The sequence below is a fragment of the Schistocerca nitens genome, chromosome 9, assembly GCF_023898315.1.
Source record: "Schistocerca nitens isolate TAMUIC-IGC-003100 chromosome 9, iqSchNite1.1, whole genome shotgun sequence".
Lineage (NCBI taxonomy): Eukaryota > Metazoa > Arthropoda > Insecta > Orthoptera > Acrididae > Schistocerca > Schistocerca nitens.
This window is the reverse complement of record NC_064622.1, coordinates 256,560,901-256,577,530: the sequence shown is the minus strand read 5'-3', so window position 1 is coordinate 256,577,530 and position 16,630 is coordinate 256,560,901. Positions and strand designations below refer to the sequence as shown.

Genomic DNA, 16,630 nt, shown 5'->3' with positions numbered 1-16,630 from the left:
CGCGTCTCAGACACACGTCTTCATTGAATCAGATAACAAATTTCGTATTTGGATGAAAGTTATGGGTTAATAGCTGTACCAGGGAACCTTATTCTGCGTTTGATTTCAATTACTTTTGGTCGCTGTGGTGCATCGTGAAATACTTCAGTTGTTAGGTTTCATCAACCCTAAACCACTACAGCAACTTCCTATTAGTTACAGCGGCAGACTTTCCAATAACCTTACAGCCGATTTTTCCAGCGTTTTCTATCTAATATAGAAATGACGCTTCTGCAAAAATTTCAGTTACCTGTCATATGTGAATTGTGAAATAACAAATACTCTATATCAGGTAACAACTTCCCATTTGGGCACAACTGTTGACAATTTCACATAATTATTGGCACGCATCTTATTTCAACTGATAAACTTCTGACTTGAAACATTTTCCACGGGTAGTCATATATGCTGAGAAAGTTGATCAACGTGTCCATGGAGGTGTTTACATCAAATTAACTACTGACATAAGTACGGAGTCTTCAATAGCTAGTGTAAATATGAATAAAGTCATTTCGGGTACTAGACTGCATCAATTTGTAACACTAAACACGTCCACAAAACCAAACCGACGTTTTCACTCTCTTTGCAGTAATTTGCGTCAGATCGATGAAACTCATTTTATCCATTGCTATGTTTTCTGTACATGAACTGCTATGTGAGGTAAATGCACATTCTCACACAGCCACTGTCAACGTGAATAAGGTCCTACAGGGTTTTATGTTGGATCAGTTTGCAATACCAAAAACATCGATAAATCAAATCGACTTTTCGTCGCTTTTAGCAGCGGTTCTCTTCAGGAAGATGAAAATGATTTTATCCTGGCAGGAGTTTTCTGCATATTAACTCCCCCCCCCCTGCTAATCTCGACCTGTAATACTATAAACACATATAAACGTAATCGGCGTGTCTGAGATTCTCTTAAGTATGGTGAAATTATACACTTGGTGGTGTCTTCTGCGCATTAATAGTATCTGATATAAGTGTGCAGGCTCCCACAGACAGTGTCGAATAGTCTTATCGAGTATTAGGCAGCGCCAGTTTTTAACACTAAAAGCGCCTGTAAAAGAAGAACGATGTTTCGACTCTCTTTGCAGGGTTTGTCTTCAGGACGATGAAACAAATACAATCGTGGAAGATGTTTTCTGCACATTAATTACTGTGTGGTTGACATGTGCGTAGGTTCCCTCAACAGGGCCACATTGAATAAAGTCCTTTCGATTAGTTTTTAACACTGCAAACACCTGTATAACAAAACGGAAGTTCCGACTCTGTTTGCGGCGGTCATCTTCAGAGCGATGAAACTGTGTTTCTAGATGCCGGACCACTGATTGTTCTCCGATGCAGTCCATGTTCACTAGTTCGACCAGAATCCTTTCGGTTGTTAGGGTGCTTCAATTTGCAACACTAAAAATACCTATAAAACCTAACCGATGTTTCGACTCTCTTCGCAACCATCATCTTCAGGACGACGAAACTATATAACTGTTGTAGGTATCGGATCACTACTCGCTTCCCGGGGTGATGCAGCTTCGCCGCCTGAGCCGGGAGCTCGCGCCCGCGGACGGCGCGAACTGTTGCAGGTTCTGCGGAGCGACGCGAAGTACTCGAGTGGCGGCGGAGCTCCAGATTTCCGGCGGCCGGCGCATTCCGACGCTCCAGCTCCAGCTCCGGCGTCCGCGGCCCGGGTCACCTCCCCGCCGCCGCCGCCGCCGGCAGCCGCCCCTGCCAAAGGTCCTGCGGCCAGGCGCGGCCCCTCCCTCTGCTGAAGAAGATCAAGGTGAGGCGGCAGGAGGAGCGAGGTGGGTGTCGCCGCCGCCGCCGCCGCTATATAAGCCCCAGCGCGTCTGCAGTCGGCACACACCACCAACGACCGTCGTTGCCTCTGCAGTGCAGCCCGCCTTCTACTCCACCACCACCACCATGCAACTGGTGAGTATACAGTGTGGAACCGCCAGCTACCTCACGGCCGGGCACCACGGGAGACTGTTACCGCGCCATTTGCTCACTTTGCGTTTCACTCCTACAGTGGATACGTACGGTTCACTCAGCTGTCTGCGATGTTTCTGTCTTGTTAGAACTCTATTAACTTCCACGTTCGTGTGTTTGCCAAAATTTACTCAGTAACTTATGCGATGCGTTGTAAAGTCATATCAGTCCTTATGAAATATTCGTAACTTATAATAATACGTGGTACTTGTATTTGAGACGGAATACCTAAAGCTTTTGAAATTCCCCTCCCTTGTATATACGTACTGCAGCTTATGTCTATCTCATAACGTGGTTAGATTATGTATAATCGTCTGTCTAGACTTGACCGCGTTGATCCTTGACTATTCATTCTTGACTGCTTAGTCAGTCATACGATTTCAGAGTTCTGTGACGTTCAGTGCATTGGCGTGATTTCCAATAGGCAACTGAATACCCCATACACAACAAACTTGAATGACGCTTGCAAACTTTCCTGAATCCAAAGTTTGCTTTCTAAAGGCATACATCCTGCCTCAATATTCGTAGCTGGCGACGAAGCAAATAACCGCATCTAAGATACGTTACTATTCGGAAAAAGTGTACTACCGAGCTACCTATCACCAAACGAATTTTCAATTTGCTCTAAACTAGTTAGGTCAATACGTTCTTTTTTTTAAAAAACCAGCTTCTATGAAACTATGAATTACTCAGAGGGTGGAAAATAGAAAAGTTGTTTACTGGGAACGAAATATCTTGAAACCTGGTAAGAGAAGAAATACAGCAAAGCCTCGGTTACGATTTAAGCCCGCCTCGTCGGATCATATTTACTAGCTTACAGTTTCGCAACAGCTCCCGCCAACATACGTAACGTGTCAGTTCATACCAAAAGCAGATACTCTTCATACTAATCTGCTAAATGCGAATCGTATGATCGTATAATTTAACACGTTCCTGTCTATCTTGTAAATTCGACGTCGATTCGGAATCCTGGAAAGGCAAATCATAAAAATTTACCTACATTACCATTGATTCCCACCCAACAGTTTTTCTACCCCGAAACACCTTTTTCACCATTTTTTATCAGGAATATTCGGCACCAGTACCCCTGTACTATCCTAATTATATCAAGTTGCTACACGCGCTCTTGCACATCAGCCATCACTCCGAAATGTGATCTACACACCATCGATCACTTTCAAGAAGTATAAGCTCCTTGCACTTTTCCTTTGCTGTTTTTAATATATTGCTTATGAGAAGGTCACCAACTTCCCTTAAATTTTGGTTGCTTTTAATAAAAAGAACGGCGTCAGCAATAACTACGGGTCCTACGCCGATTTTATGTAGGAATAATCGTTCTAAGTTTGAATGATTTCTTAAGTGTTCCATTGCCCTAAAACGTACCATAGGTACAGGCTGTGAAATTACATACCTTTCCGACGTAGAACGGGAAACAATATAAAGTTGACGCGGAATTGATGTCACTGCAGGACACCTTCATGGACTTAGTATAGGCACGTGAAGTATTAGACCGTGGCCTCTGTCATGAAACCTTTGTGGTATGTGCTTAAAGCTATTTGAAGGAACCATACTACATAGGATTAGTCACCGCGCTTCTTCCATTCGTTTCCTTCAAAATTACAAGTAATTTCCTTAAACTCATTCTATACAATAGAAAAGCAAAATTTTTCGATCGCGTAACATTCTCCTACGTATTCCACTGAAGAAGGAATCGTAAGTTATATGGTATCGTATAGGTCAGTAAGAGGCCGTGAGAAAATTTACTTGGATTGTCAAAGAGAAAAAAATTGCCTCTTAAGGAAGAATGGGACCAATACTACAATAGAACATATGGAATGGTTGAGAATCTGTCAGCTAGTCCGACACGAGGTTATAGAAGAGTTTGTAATTTGGCAACACGAAGTAGACATCGATCTTCTCACCTCGGAAAGAAATGGTAGTCGTCTCCAAGAATCGAATACACGACATCCGCCAAAGAAATAGAGATTGACCACCGGACGATGCGGGAAAGGAATATCGTATACGGACGATAACATGTATAAGAAAGTACTTACGTAGTTGCAAGGTTTAGGAGTGCCCATATGAGCTTTCGCAAAGAGCTGTTTAGGTGATCCACAGGAATTACGTTACTTACACATGGATCTGAAGTAAGCTACTACTTGATGCTATGTATCTAGTACCTGAAATCTAGAAGCTCCTCTTTTTGTACCAGGTCCGAGTACCATTGCGGTGCTCAATTTCTTCAGCAGGTTATTTTCCGGTTCTTTTCTGGTTTTGTGTGACATTCACGTTGTTTCTCTATCCTTCCGAAACGATGCTATGCGTTTCTGCAGCGTTGGATCCTAGCTTCTCTTCCGGTCGACAGACGACGTCCCTGCGTGGCTAGCGTTTGTATGCGCTCGCACCAGCGCACTTGTTAAGCGTGTTGAGTGGAGCAGCGGCGTCCAGTGACGCATCCCGACCAGCACTGGCACCACACCGCCGGCCTCTGTTACGCAAGTGGAACCGACGCTGACATAAATTTTCCGGCTGAACGGACACTTGTGTGGACTGGACCGGAGGCCCTTGCTTAGCCGCAATGGTCACTGCGGTGTTGCCTTCCCACGGAGCCACGCGTAAATCTAGACTCAGCGTCCGGGTCACGACCACGGAGTTCCCGCCGAGCGACCTTAAACCTGTTACCTCGCTGGACTGGTACCGCTGCCGACGCGGCGACAAGCTGTCGAAGTTTAGTTTAGCTCACGAACTAACTGAATGAGCAATTACCAGGTAGTGTAGTATTTACTTAGCGTATCGCTAGTACAGATATATCGGTGATTACATAATACATATATAAATACACATATTTAAAGTAATGTATGTTCTTCATAACTGTGTATCCAATCCTTCAATCCAGCGCACAGCATCTGGAGTTGCTAGCAGGAAGGCCTCTTCGTCGCCGTCATATGCCCGAATCTTGCAGTCACTGACAGTATCATGAATAGTCTGGTGTGGAGCACCGCAATGATATTTTGAATTAGGCTTTTTTTTCACTTGGGGAGAGCATCGACCTTGAATATTTCTGATTCTGTTCAGGCCAGTTTAGGTCTTGCGTGGTAGGCGGGATCCGCTTGGAAGTGTAGCACCGGCAAAGGTGTTATGTAGGCGCATATCTGTTACTTCATCTCACCGACCTTTCCATTCATCATGAGGTTTTAAATCCTTGGCACCCACGTCACTAGCATCCCTAATGGTTCGGTAGATTCAAAAGTGGCCGGTTACTATGCACTTGTAGACTAAGATATTTCGATATCTTGTGGGATTCCCTCATAAGTGCAGTAGGTCTGCGTAGATCAGGAGAAATTATACTTGTTAACAGTGGAATCCAATGAACTGGAGTAGATCTGACTGCGCCAGATATTAAGCTCATCGTAATATTCAGCTGGGTGACATCCAATCAGGTGCACTATAATCAGCACTTGAGTACACCAAACCTAAGGATGAAGATCTCTGGGCAGTTGCTGAAGATACCCACGTAGTTCCGCGCAGCCTATTGTTATGTTGTTTCCTGTCCTCAACTTTTGAGCCAGGTTGTGAGGCTGCTGTCTGAAGGATAGTGTAGGATGCAAGATGACACCAAGATCTTTTAGATTCCAGTCATGATGAAGAATTCTGATTCTGAAACTTACATTCAGATTAACTTTCGGTAAACGATTATTTAACTGGAAACAAGGCGCCTCTATTTTACTCACAGTGGGTCGAAGTCTCCAGATTTTGAAGTAATTGTCTAGTACAGACAGGTCTTTGGACAGGATTTCTTCTGTTGTCCCAATTTTCTGGTGCTTTGCGGCTAGAGCCAGGTCATCAGCATCACCGAATTTTCTGAACGAAGTGTCAGGTAGGTCAGATAGATAAGCTGAACAATATTGGCAAGAGAACTGATCTTTGGGGCAATCTGTTGTTTAGCTTCCCCTCCTTGCTTAGTTTGCTTTCAGTGATAACTGGAACAACCGATTGCTGAGCTTATTGTTAACCAGTTGGGCCATCGTTTTGCTTTGCAGAAATTTGTAGATACCTTCTCTCCAAGGGGTACGCAGTATTAAACTACGAAAAAATGGATTCCGTTTACCGGGTGTCGCGGCGCTTAAACACCGGACTTTAATAACTTTGTCGATGATGGGACAGTAAGCGTAACCTACCACTCTTTAGCTTCCTAAATTCCCATGGAAGAACACGATAGCAACGACCTACATCATAAAGAGTAAACTCTTACTGGAAAGGGGGGAATGGGGAAGAAGTGTGACAAAACAACGGGAGCTGGAAGAAACACTTGACGCTAGTAATAGTAGTAAACGTTCCAATGAAAACTTAGATGTGTTGGGAGAGATATCCGTAGACAGGCGATGCTTATTTCATGGGAATGACATATTTATAAGACTCTCGTGAGACTTTTTTTTTCCTATTGCTGCTTGGCACCATGAAAGATCGAAACAGTTGAGACACGTTTAGACACTTGGCGAATTTAGGGGTATGGCCGAGCGGCATAGTCGTCTTGAAATGAATTTCTCATCGTCATCGAACTGACTTCGTCTGAAAATGACGGATGCGAAAACTAATTGGAAGGATAATTCGAGTCGATGCCGTCACTCACTTCATATACCAAGAAGAATACGCCAGATAAAGACACGTGAGCACACTATACCTTAGCATTTAATAGAGCTAACCTGGGTACTTGTACGGAAATAGTCGGATGAAGACTGACGGAGACCTCGCGAAATCCTGATGAGTGAATTTAAAGAACCAAGAGCAGGAGATACGTCCGCAGCAGTTCTACTAGTTCTGTAGTAGCCATTAGACTGCACTCAGTGGAACAGTAATTTTCGCCGCGTTGTTCAGACGAACAATGTGAGCTGGTTTGTATGTTTCGAAACCTGCCTGAGTCACGAGAGTGGGGAGATTCTCACGTGAGATAGTTTAACCGTGTACCGGATAATTTTTACCTGCTTATCCACACAACACTGATAAACAATAGGTGTTGCCACTGTAATAAAGAAACACAACCAATGTCCTCACAAAAATTCTTAGATTAATCATAAGTCCAATTAATACACAAGATTACTACGTAGTTGAAGAGTATTTGTATAGAGAGTGCTATTACGAAACCACATTCTTATTTTAAGTACGAGGTTCATTGTAGAGGACATTGTTCTGATGACATACTCAGAGATGTGTCATAGTTATTAAGACGTTAGAGTAATATTCGGGTTTCTCTAAATTACTCAAAGCAAAGGTATGTAATGGTCCTCCGAAAGAGCCACAATATCTCGTCTCACGGCTGTTCTGTCGGAGCATTTCGTTTGTGGCTAACGTCTTCTTAATCGACAGTATAATAAACGACCAATCTTACTTCTTCCCTTCGACGACTTTACAAACCCTAGGTTTGTAAAACGTACTGCCATGAAATCTACTAATCTGTGCTCCGCCTGATTTTCTGTTCTTACGGCTCCTCCCCAACTGTCACTCATTAAGTGTCTCACAAGTACCACAGCTCAACAAACAACCACTTTCTCATTTCACAACTAGCGCTGGTTAACGGGGAGCACCTGTTAGCATTTTACCAGTAATTAACATAGCATTACACGAGAACTTTTCCCAGCAGAGCACAATGGTTTCTTCCGGTTTTGAAGCAGATTAAGGACAGTGACCTGTTTTCCACGCGTGCGGCGTAATAATACCGTAGGTTTACACTTTCCTTATGCAACGCGTTTTTGGTAACTTCCTGGCTCACCTTATGAAACAGCTTGTGGTGTGACACTAGAAAGTACATTGAGACTAAAGAGCATTGTACCACACACATCGTTTTGTCGGTTGAGAATTTATCTATTACGGTCTTATAGGTGGATATGAAGGACACCTTCCAAGTTCGTCGGAATTTTGATGCACGGGAGAAGGAAAAATGTGCATCAAAATTCTTATACAGCTCGGTATCTGAGATGATCTGTTTCATTCTTTGGAACCGCTTGAGTTTTCCGAAATGGACGCACTGCTGTTCTCGTTCACTGCTTCGTGTTTTCGGCAATGGTGTTCTCAACAGAAAATGACACAAGGCGAAATTCTAAATATGTTGAATAACTCACAGTCTCCCAAAAAACGTTCAGACTAACACAGTGATTTATATACGCGGTACGGAGCTGTAGTCAAATTACCTCGAATTTAAGTCGGAGATTAGCTGAAAATGAGGAACTAAAGTATTCGTTTTGGGCGAAGGGCAATTTGGTGTCAGGGCTGACATTTAGGCAGGCCGGTGTTTGAGGGGGCGGAACTGATGGGCCGGAGGGGAGACGTAACCGGATGCAAGAGCGACCAGGCAGGGCTGCCAACCTTGATCCCGCGTGATCCCACGTGACCGGGTCCAGGGTCTTTGGTGCGAGGAGCGGCCCATCTGTCAAACGGACAGCGAGGGCGCGTAGCATCGGCGCAGAGGGTGGCGACACAGGCGAGCAAGTGCGAAGAGGAACTCGTAACTGGATAGACTTTTGCGTGGTTTGAAAGCGCTTCGGATGCCGTGCTTTACAGAGTGGAACGCCTCTTTTTCTTGCACGTGATTGGCTTTTAGGAGAGGTGACGTAGCAAATTCTTCTTGCAGCAGGCCACCGATCCGTGACGCTGTTCTGTTGGGCTTCCATTGAGATTGCAGAACGTGACGTAGGCGCCGCTAGGGCAATGTGCTGCGGATATTGTGACCCATTGCACATACTATAGTACAATGCTAACTAGCGAATGAAAGAAAGCCATACCTAACAGACGACTTATTCAGTGAAAGCGTCTAGCGAAGAACTGTCGAATTACTAAGTGCAAGACAACAATAGGAGTTACGAAATGCGCAAATTTAAAAATAACTGTAATGTAATGGAGTTTCCTACATAGTTCTGTGCTGCTCTTTGGAGAATGAAATATCAAGTGATGCTCCGTAATTCCAGTTGTAATAAAAAAAAAGTGAAGCAATTTTTAATTGTATTAATCATTGTTTCGTCGAAGGGACGCAGTAATACGATATGTGATCACTAGGCACAAAGATTGTGCAGATACTATTTGTATTGTATCAATTTCTCTTACAGTATTTGAAGCCATTGGTTGGACAACTTGTTCTGCAAACACCTGTGGATATTTATCCGTAAACAATTCACCATCGGACTGAATAATGCCGAAACTGTAGACTAACATGGTGAATTCTTGCTAACAGGCTGCTTTGTACAATCTCAGTGTTACACCAAATTTTCTACATACCATACCCGGAGAAGTATCCGTTAAAAGCAGACTGCTGTGACTGTTTCATTTGCATGAAGCTTAGTTTCTGATTCAGTGACTTTTGAGTTACCATTCATGCTTCGTTCATGTAAAGAGTGAGCGCAGTTCAGGAATGGAAAGATTTGAACTTAATTACGGAGCCCTTGTTACCGCCACATGCGTTAAATTTTCTTCTTAAAAATGCGAAGCTGTAAAGTATTGCAGTTTTCGCAAGAAAATGCACCCTCAGATTTGAGGGAGGCCGCGCTATAGTACTCCCAGTACACTCACGTCAAGTAAAAGTTTGAACTAATTTCCGCGTATCAGGTACAGGGGATCAGTATGCCGATCTACCACGGACTCATCCTCTGCTAATCACGACATGGGGGGGGGGGGGGGGGGATGGGAGAGAGGGGTTGGGCCAGCATAACGCTCGCACAGTGGTTGCCTACTTACAGAATCTATTTCTGATTCAAGGAGTTCGTAAACTGGCTTCACTAGACTGAATGAACACCAATTTAACTCGTTCACAAAGAGAAAATTCCTCAGCAATGGCAGGAATCGATCTCTGGTGTACACGTGGCAATTACATCCTGACTGTTCAGCTATGGAGATGGAGTGTAGGGCAACTCAGCTCTGCTAATCACGACATGGGGGGAAGGGAGAGACAGCATTACGCTCGCACAGTGGTTGCCAACTTACAGAATCTATTTCTGATTCAAGGAGTTCGTAAACTGGCTTCACTAGATTGAATGAACACCAATTTAACTCGTTCACAAAGAGAAAATTCCTCAGCAACGGCAGGAATCGATCTCTGGTGTACATGTGGCAATCACACCCTGACTTTTCAGCTACGGAGATGGAGTGTAGGGTAACTCAGCGGGATAATCTGGCCTGTGCTTTGCTGCTGCGTCTGTTTTACGTGGATTAGCCGTAGCTTGGAAATATTCTTAGTGTCATAGATATTGAGTTTCTACTGGTGGACAAACTGCAACAGCATCGTCTTGAGATAGAGAGGTTCTTGCATGTAGAAGTAGAGACAGTACGTGCATTTTCGTTTCTCAGTGCTGTAGCCAACCGTCAGTATGTATTGTCAGCATTCTACAATGGGCTGATGTTTAATAATGCGTATAGTAAGTTTATAAGATTCGTTTTCGACAGTTGAGCGTCCAAACTAATGTTCTAGTAGTGAATTCAAGTTGATTTATAGTTCTCCGTAATGAGATCAGACGAACAACTTCCCAGTTTGCACTAACTGTTCCCAGTTGTTTTGACGTGTGCTGAGGAATGACGCTGGTGTTTTTCTGCCCTCGCAGTTGGTCTGCCTGTCCGCCGTGTTGGCCGTGGCCGTGGCCCGGCCGCAGTTCGGCAACTACTACCAACCGCAGCCCACGTACAGCCCCACGGCGCGCCAGCAGGTGCCCATCCTGCAGTACAGCAACGACGTCAACCCTGACGGCTCCTACGCCTACAGGTAAGCTCGAGCAACCGCAGATCTGACGGGCAGACGCTGCCTCGTTTCTGAGCTGACACTGTGCTGCACCACAAACGTGTCCTCTGGCTGTCCTATTCTGTAATGTAACTCGTCGTAAATATTCGTCCTCTAGCTGTTAGGAAGCACGCTGTTTTGTGAGTGACAAATGGTGAAAAAAAGGATGACAGGCAAATTGTTTATTAGAATACACTTTGAGATTAAGGCAACAAGAACACAATGATTCTCAGTACGGGTGTAATGCAAAGCAAAGTTTTCTTCACAGACCAAATGCTAAATTTCTCCCATTTCTTTCTCTTTAGTTCTTCTTCGTTTCACCATAACGTAATGTAAAAGCCGCAGGAATTTTGGAATTAGTACCATGGTAAGAAGCAGTTACTGCTGGATCGGTCACAGTATAGAATTGTTGCTCGCCCCAGTCAGATTTTAGGGCATGGACGACAAAGCAGAAAGAAGTACATTTCAAGTGTAGATTCTGGCGAGTACGGATCACACATAAAACAATTCAGATACATACAGGAAAAGCTGTGTAGCAAAAGCCGCACTTACGTTCCATTTACTGAGCTGAGGGGCGAGTTAAGGGCTATCTGTTGATTTCACTGGCACAGAATTACAAAGTGTTATGATAGTAGTGATGACTGAAGAAGAAATTTATTTTCATAAAGTATTCGACATCAAGGTTGGGTGCACAGCCTGCTAAATACTCGCAGCACCAAGAAATTATTCTAGATGGGAATATAGGAAGGAGAGCCACTCGTCTCGAGAGAGGGTCTGTATGGAGCTACTTACAATAGAAATAGGAGATTGGGTTTCTAAAACGAGAGTATTTCTCTTAATCATAACTGATTTTCTTTAAGCAGAAGATAAAGCGGACTCAGTCGCCAAAAACAATTCTTACAGAAGGATAATAGTTAAATTTTACTATGTTAAAACGCAATCATCCACCTTTAGATGTATGTGAAAATACTTTTTTCTTGCGTCGTTATTTATATTAACCTCATTCCGTACTCTGCCTCCTCCTTGCTTAATGTTTACATCCCTGAACAAGGCCGATAATGCTTCGCAAAATCTGTTTGTCTGCCTGTCGTACATTTCCCAGTGTCAGTTTGTCACCTATATATATCTGATTAAATATCAAATGCAGCTATTTCCAGTACGTTAGTTATGAAGTGAGCCATCTGATCGCTGTACGTCACCTTTAGTAACAAATATTGCGATTTACACAATCAAATGCTTGTGACAGGTGAAAGAAAATACTGGCTGGTGCCGTTTTTATATTCAACCCCTGTTATATATAACCCTGTTAAATCTTTTGGTTCTGTGTACAGATAGCATTGTAACTTCAGTAACTCTTTCGAAATCTTAATTTTTCTAAGTACATTATTAGTACCGTAATGGGTCACTATTCTGGAGTATATCACATTGTTCCATTTTTTGGAGCATTTTAATACGCAGTGCTGAAAATCGTATGAATATCTCTAGACACGACGATGCATTATAAAAACGCCGTATCCTTTTGTTTTTGTTCCCGTAGAAGTAGTAATTTTTTATCGAACTCGGGCTTGCTTTTTCAAACAGTGCTTTGTTTTCCCCTTAGATGTTTTCTATAACAAGTTTCTTCAAGGACGCAGGAAGAGCTTCTTTTGTATAGCTTTTCAGAGACTGCATACCCAGCAGACTTTCCACTCTGATGTTTTATCTTTTTCATGGTAGTCAACCAGAAGTCGGCTTCCCGGTTGAGCATACTGCAATGTTTAATGGGAAGTCTGAGATAAGCATAAGACGCAGAGGGCTCAGTTTCAATGATACCTACAGTATCTGGTAGTGTGTTGATTACAGCTCAGATTATTCCAGTTTTCTCTTCTCCACTTTCTCAAGGTCCACACTGTTTCTTTCATACAAGGCTGTGTTCCGGCCGTACAAGTTAAGAAAAATTACTCTTCACTTGCTTACAATACTGGAAACCTTCTTCGTTGGTACAATGTCAAGAGTAACGGACCAAGGAATATAGCTAATATACTTTATTCGTTAATCTGACCATCGTCAAGTGGACAGAACTGTAACATTGAAAATGACGCATATGATTTTTTAACTATACAAAATTATCAACAATCAGACTGAAGATTCCAAATATGACAATCAGTTCAGAGCAATCTATGTCACTTGGTGTAGAATCCCCAGATCACCGTCAAATGCTCAAGTGGGCATGCTCGAGTGGGCACTCCGTAATAGTTTGTTCTATTGTTTTCTCCTCCACTCGGCAGTCACAGGCAACAGATGAACAGAATACTGACTTCTTCGACGAACATTTCGCTTGACCTGGCCTGATGTTGGAATCTCTGTCTCCTTTGTCAGATCTAGAAGCAGTTGAGCATTTTTGGGTTGATGTCAGTCTCAGCTCTGTCGCCACTTGGAGGTAGCGTCGGAAGAATTGATCCAGTGCGAGTCAGTCTAGGGCTGTTTCGCACGATTTCAGACCTGTTGTTGGTGGATATTGTAGACTTCGAGCAGGTGGTTCTTATGAGAAGTGCTCTTCTTAAGCATGAATGTAGAATACACGGTCGGGGTCTGAGACTTGTTTTTCGTTGCAGCTACCAGACGGGCAACGGCATCGCTGCCCAGGAGCAGGGCTACCTGAAGAACCCCGGCCAGCGAGACCTGGAGGCGGAGAACGTGCAGGGCACCTTCTCGTACACGGCACCCGACGGCACGCCCATCTCGCTGCGCTACGTCGCCGACGAGAACGGCTTCCGCGCCGAGGGCGCCCACCTGCCAACCCCTCCCCCCATCCCGGAGGCCATCGCCCGCTCGCTCGAGGTCATCGCCCGCACCCCGCAGCAGCCATTCCAGCCGCAGCCGCAGTACAACCCCTTCCGCAGGTTCTAAGCGCAGTCGGCGCCACTGTAGCCGGCCGCTGAGGCTACCACCAGCTCGCGGTCATCCTGCCCACAACACCGTCGTCAACCCCCAAATTGTGACCGAAGTGTGGACACTGTGACACGAGGACTCTTCCCTGAAGGAGTACAAAACTTCTTGCCCCGACCTGTTACGTGTATGACACTGCTGAGGGCAGTCTCTGCGGTATCGGCTACGTTGGTATCACTGCCACCGCCAAACATTCCTCCCCATACGCCCCACCACGACCCCACCAATACGAAACGGCAATGGCACAATGGTTACGTCTTGTTCGCCTCAGGTACGAGCCGTTGTTCTCCCGTTCGGAGATAGCAGAACGGACGCAGTGGCAACTACTTTGGGGTGGACTACGCGGAACGCTAATTCGCTTATTTCTTTTTTTAAAGTTTTGTACATGTACTATTAACGAGCGCGCACACAGATTCTCACGAGCTGAGACAACAAGGCCAGGAGGGTTATCGGAACAGTTCTGTTTCGCTGCCCCGGTGACTGATGGAGAATCCCCCCATCAGTTGCACTCATTGCCCCTCATCTGTTTCCCATGTCGCTGGAAGGCAGCCGCTTTTGGTGATGTGGCTCTCTTTCGTGCTAGCGTTTCGCTTTTGCGAGACGTTTTCCCCATCTTCTATGCTCTCTCTCTCTCTCATACGATCATAGTTGTGTCTAATTTCTGTGATCTTAGGTCTGTAATATTTTGTAATGAATGAAGTTATAAAAATATGAATTATTTCATATTAAAAATGTAAATGATGTACGTTAAACTAAATAAATGTTTAACATAACTTTATTTTTCCTTTTATTTAACCATAAAAATTCATATGTCATTAAGCTGAAATACAGGCACTCACGAGATATACACTGTTCCGCTATAAATCGAGAAGAATTTTGTAGACGTTGGTACTTCACGAGTTTATAAGCAACATTAGAACAGGCGGTTGGCTGTTACTTCTTACTCCTATAATAGCTTGAATTTGCTGCATGTTTCTCTCCAGTTACCTTCTCGTATACACCTAGGAGAGGACAGCTTTGTGCCGCCTTAAAACTAGCGAAGTCATGGAAGCAAGAGAAACCAAATCGAATAATGAGTACTCCTAACCGAAGGCCAGTAGATTTTTACGCAACATTTAGTAGCCTAATTTTTTCAGAATTTTAAAAAGGAAGGAACGTCGAAAGGAAGAAATACAAGTCGTGAAGTCCAGAAGCGACTATTCCTACAACTCACTGTACGTACTAAAGACCAGTCTTAAAACGAACATCGCAAACTAAAATAGAAGAAAATTTTTTAATTCTTTACCTTTGATGATTGTGAACATAAATAACGGTAACATGTAACAACAGGACTCGCTAGATGGACAAAATGTAAATGGACAAAAGTTCTTTATGAACGTAAGACGAATATCGGCCGACAATAACAACTAATAAATTTGCAGGGGGTCTCCCAAAACGCTGGAACCACGGAAAAAGCCTCTGTACATTATTATTAAACTGTGATCGGAGTCTTATATCTGCCTTGGTCACGCCTTACAATCCAGTATCTGATTTAGAAATCTCTGCCAGATCATAATGTAATTTACTGGAATCTTCCCGTACCTCTGTGCCTTTTCCAAGTATACCTGCTGCTCTTGTGATTCTATTCGCTGTTACTAGCCGAAATTTATTGCCGAACTCAGTCAGCCTTTCCCCATCTCAATTCCTAGCACCAAGTACATATACTAGCGCAACCTTTTCCTCTACTATTCCCTCTACAACCACATTCCACTCATCCATGACCATTAGATTTTCATCTCCCTTTACGTGATGAATTACCTATTCAGTATCTTCATATACTTCTCCTATCTCTTCATTTTCGGCTTGCGACGTCGGCATGTATATCTTAACTTTGGTTGTAGATGTTGGTTTGCTGGCGATTCTGATGAAAACAGACCTACCACTGAACTGTTCGCAGCAGTTCACTCTCTGCCCTACCTTTCAATCCACAACAAATTCTACTCCAGTTATACCGTTTTGTGGCAGCCTTTGATGTTGGTCTACACTCGTCCGACCAGAAATCCTTGTATTCTTTCCATTTCACTTCACTGACGTCCTCTACACTAGATTGAGCCTCTGCATTTCTCTTTTCAGATTTTCTAACTTCCATCTTGACAGACCCCTCCCGGAGATCCGAATGTGGCATTAATCTTAAATTTTTAACAATAGAGATATCATCATGACACTTTTTCAGTTACAGGCTTTATGTCTTGTGAATACACATTATGTGTCTTTGACCACTGCTTCCTCATGCAGTTGATCATTAGTGATTCTTCTAACTTTTAGAGGGAGTTTCCCACCCGAAGTGCATGAACGTCCGTCCGCTCTTTCGCCATCGTTTACAAAGCCATTGGCAGAAAGAGGGCCAGGAGTTTTGGGCCACCATTGCTGATGATTTCTATTCAAAAGTTTAGCAGCGTCGAGGTACGAACCCGGCACCGAGGATGCTTTCCCTTACTAGCCAAAGACGCTACCCTTTTTTTCCATTTTTGTTTTAATCATTTTGTTCGGAATTGTTCGTTGCGTTTGGTTTGGACCGACGTCACATGCCATAGGTTCCAGTTGATCGTTGATTCCTTTAATTGGTTTTTTATTGTGGAGGGCAACCAGCCCTCGGACCAAACACGTTGAGGTACCGTGCCGACACCCCTAGATCATGATTATATCCATTATTTCCAAAATAATGGATCGTTGTCATAAGTGTACTAACAGAAGTCTAACGTAGTTCTACGAATGGAAATCTTAAAGTAAGTTTGATTTACTGACTCTCTAGCTGCGACTTTATGCTTATCGACAACTGATTGTTTAGTTGTGAGTAGATGCGGCTGTCTACGCTTATTTACAGACTCGTGCAGAAAACTGTCTACGTATCATTTATAAAGTTATGAAAACACATTTATACTC

The 16,630-nt window shown here is 43.7% G+C and overlaps 1 protein-coding gene across 1 annotated transcript; it reads left to right on the top strand.

The window, feature by feature from the left end:
- The first annotated feature begins 1,824 nt into the window (after positions 1-1,824).
- On the top strand, positions 1,825-14,481 carry LOC126202898 (endocuticle structural glycoprotein SgAbd-2). The gene is made up of 3 exons (XM_049936974.1): positions 1,825-1,968; positions 10,608-10,765; positions 13,375-14,481. The coding sequence occupies exons 1-3, from the start codon at positions 1,960-1,962 to the stop codon at positions 13,667-13,669; spliced, it is 462 nt and encodes a 153-aa protein (XP_049792931.1). The 5' UTR covers positions 1,825-1,959; the 3' UTR covers positions 13,670-14,481.
- The last annotated feature ends 2,149 nt before the right edge of the window (positions 14,482-16,630 follow it).

Excerpts from the sequence above, each read along its gene's own strand:
- LOC126202898 (XM_049936974.1), top strand. Across the intron at positions 10,766-13,374 it reads GACGGCTCCTACGCCTACAG|CTACCAGACGGGCAACGGCA; the intron begins GTAAGCTCGAGC and ends TTTTCGTTGCAG.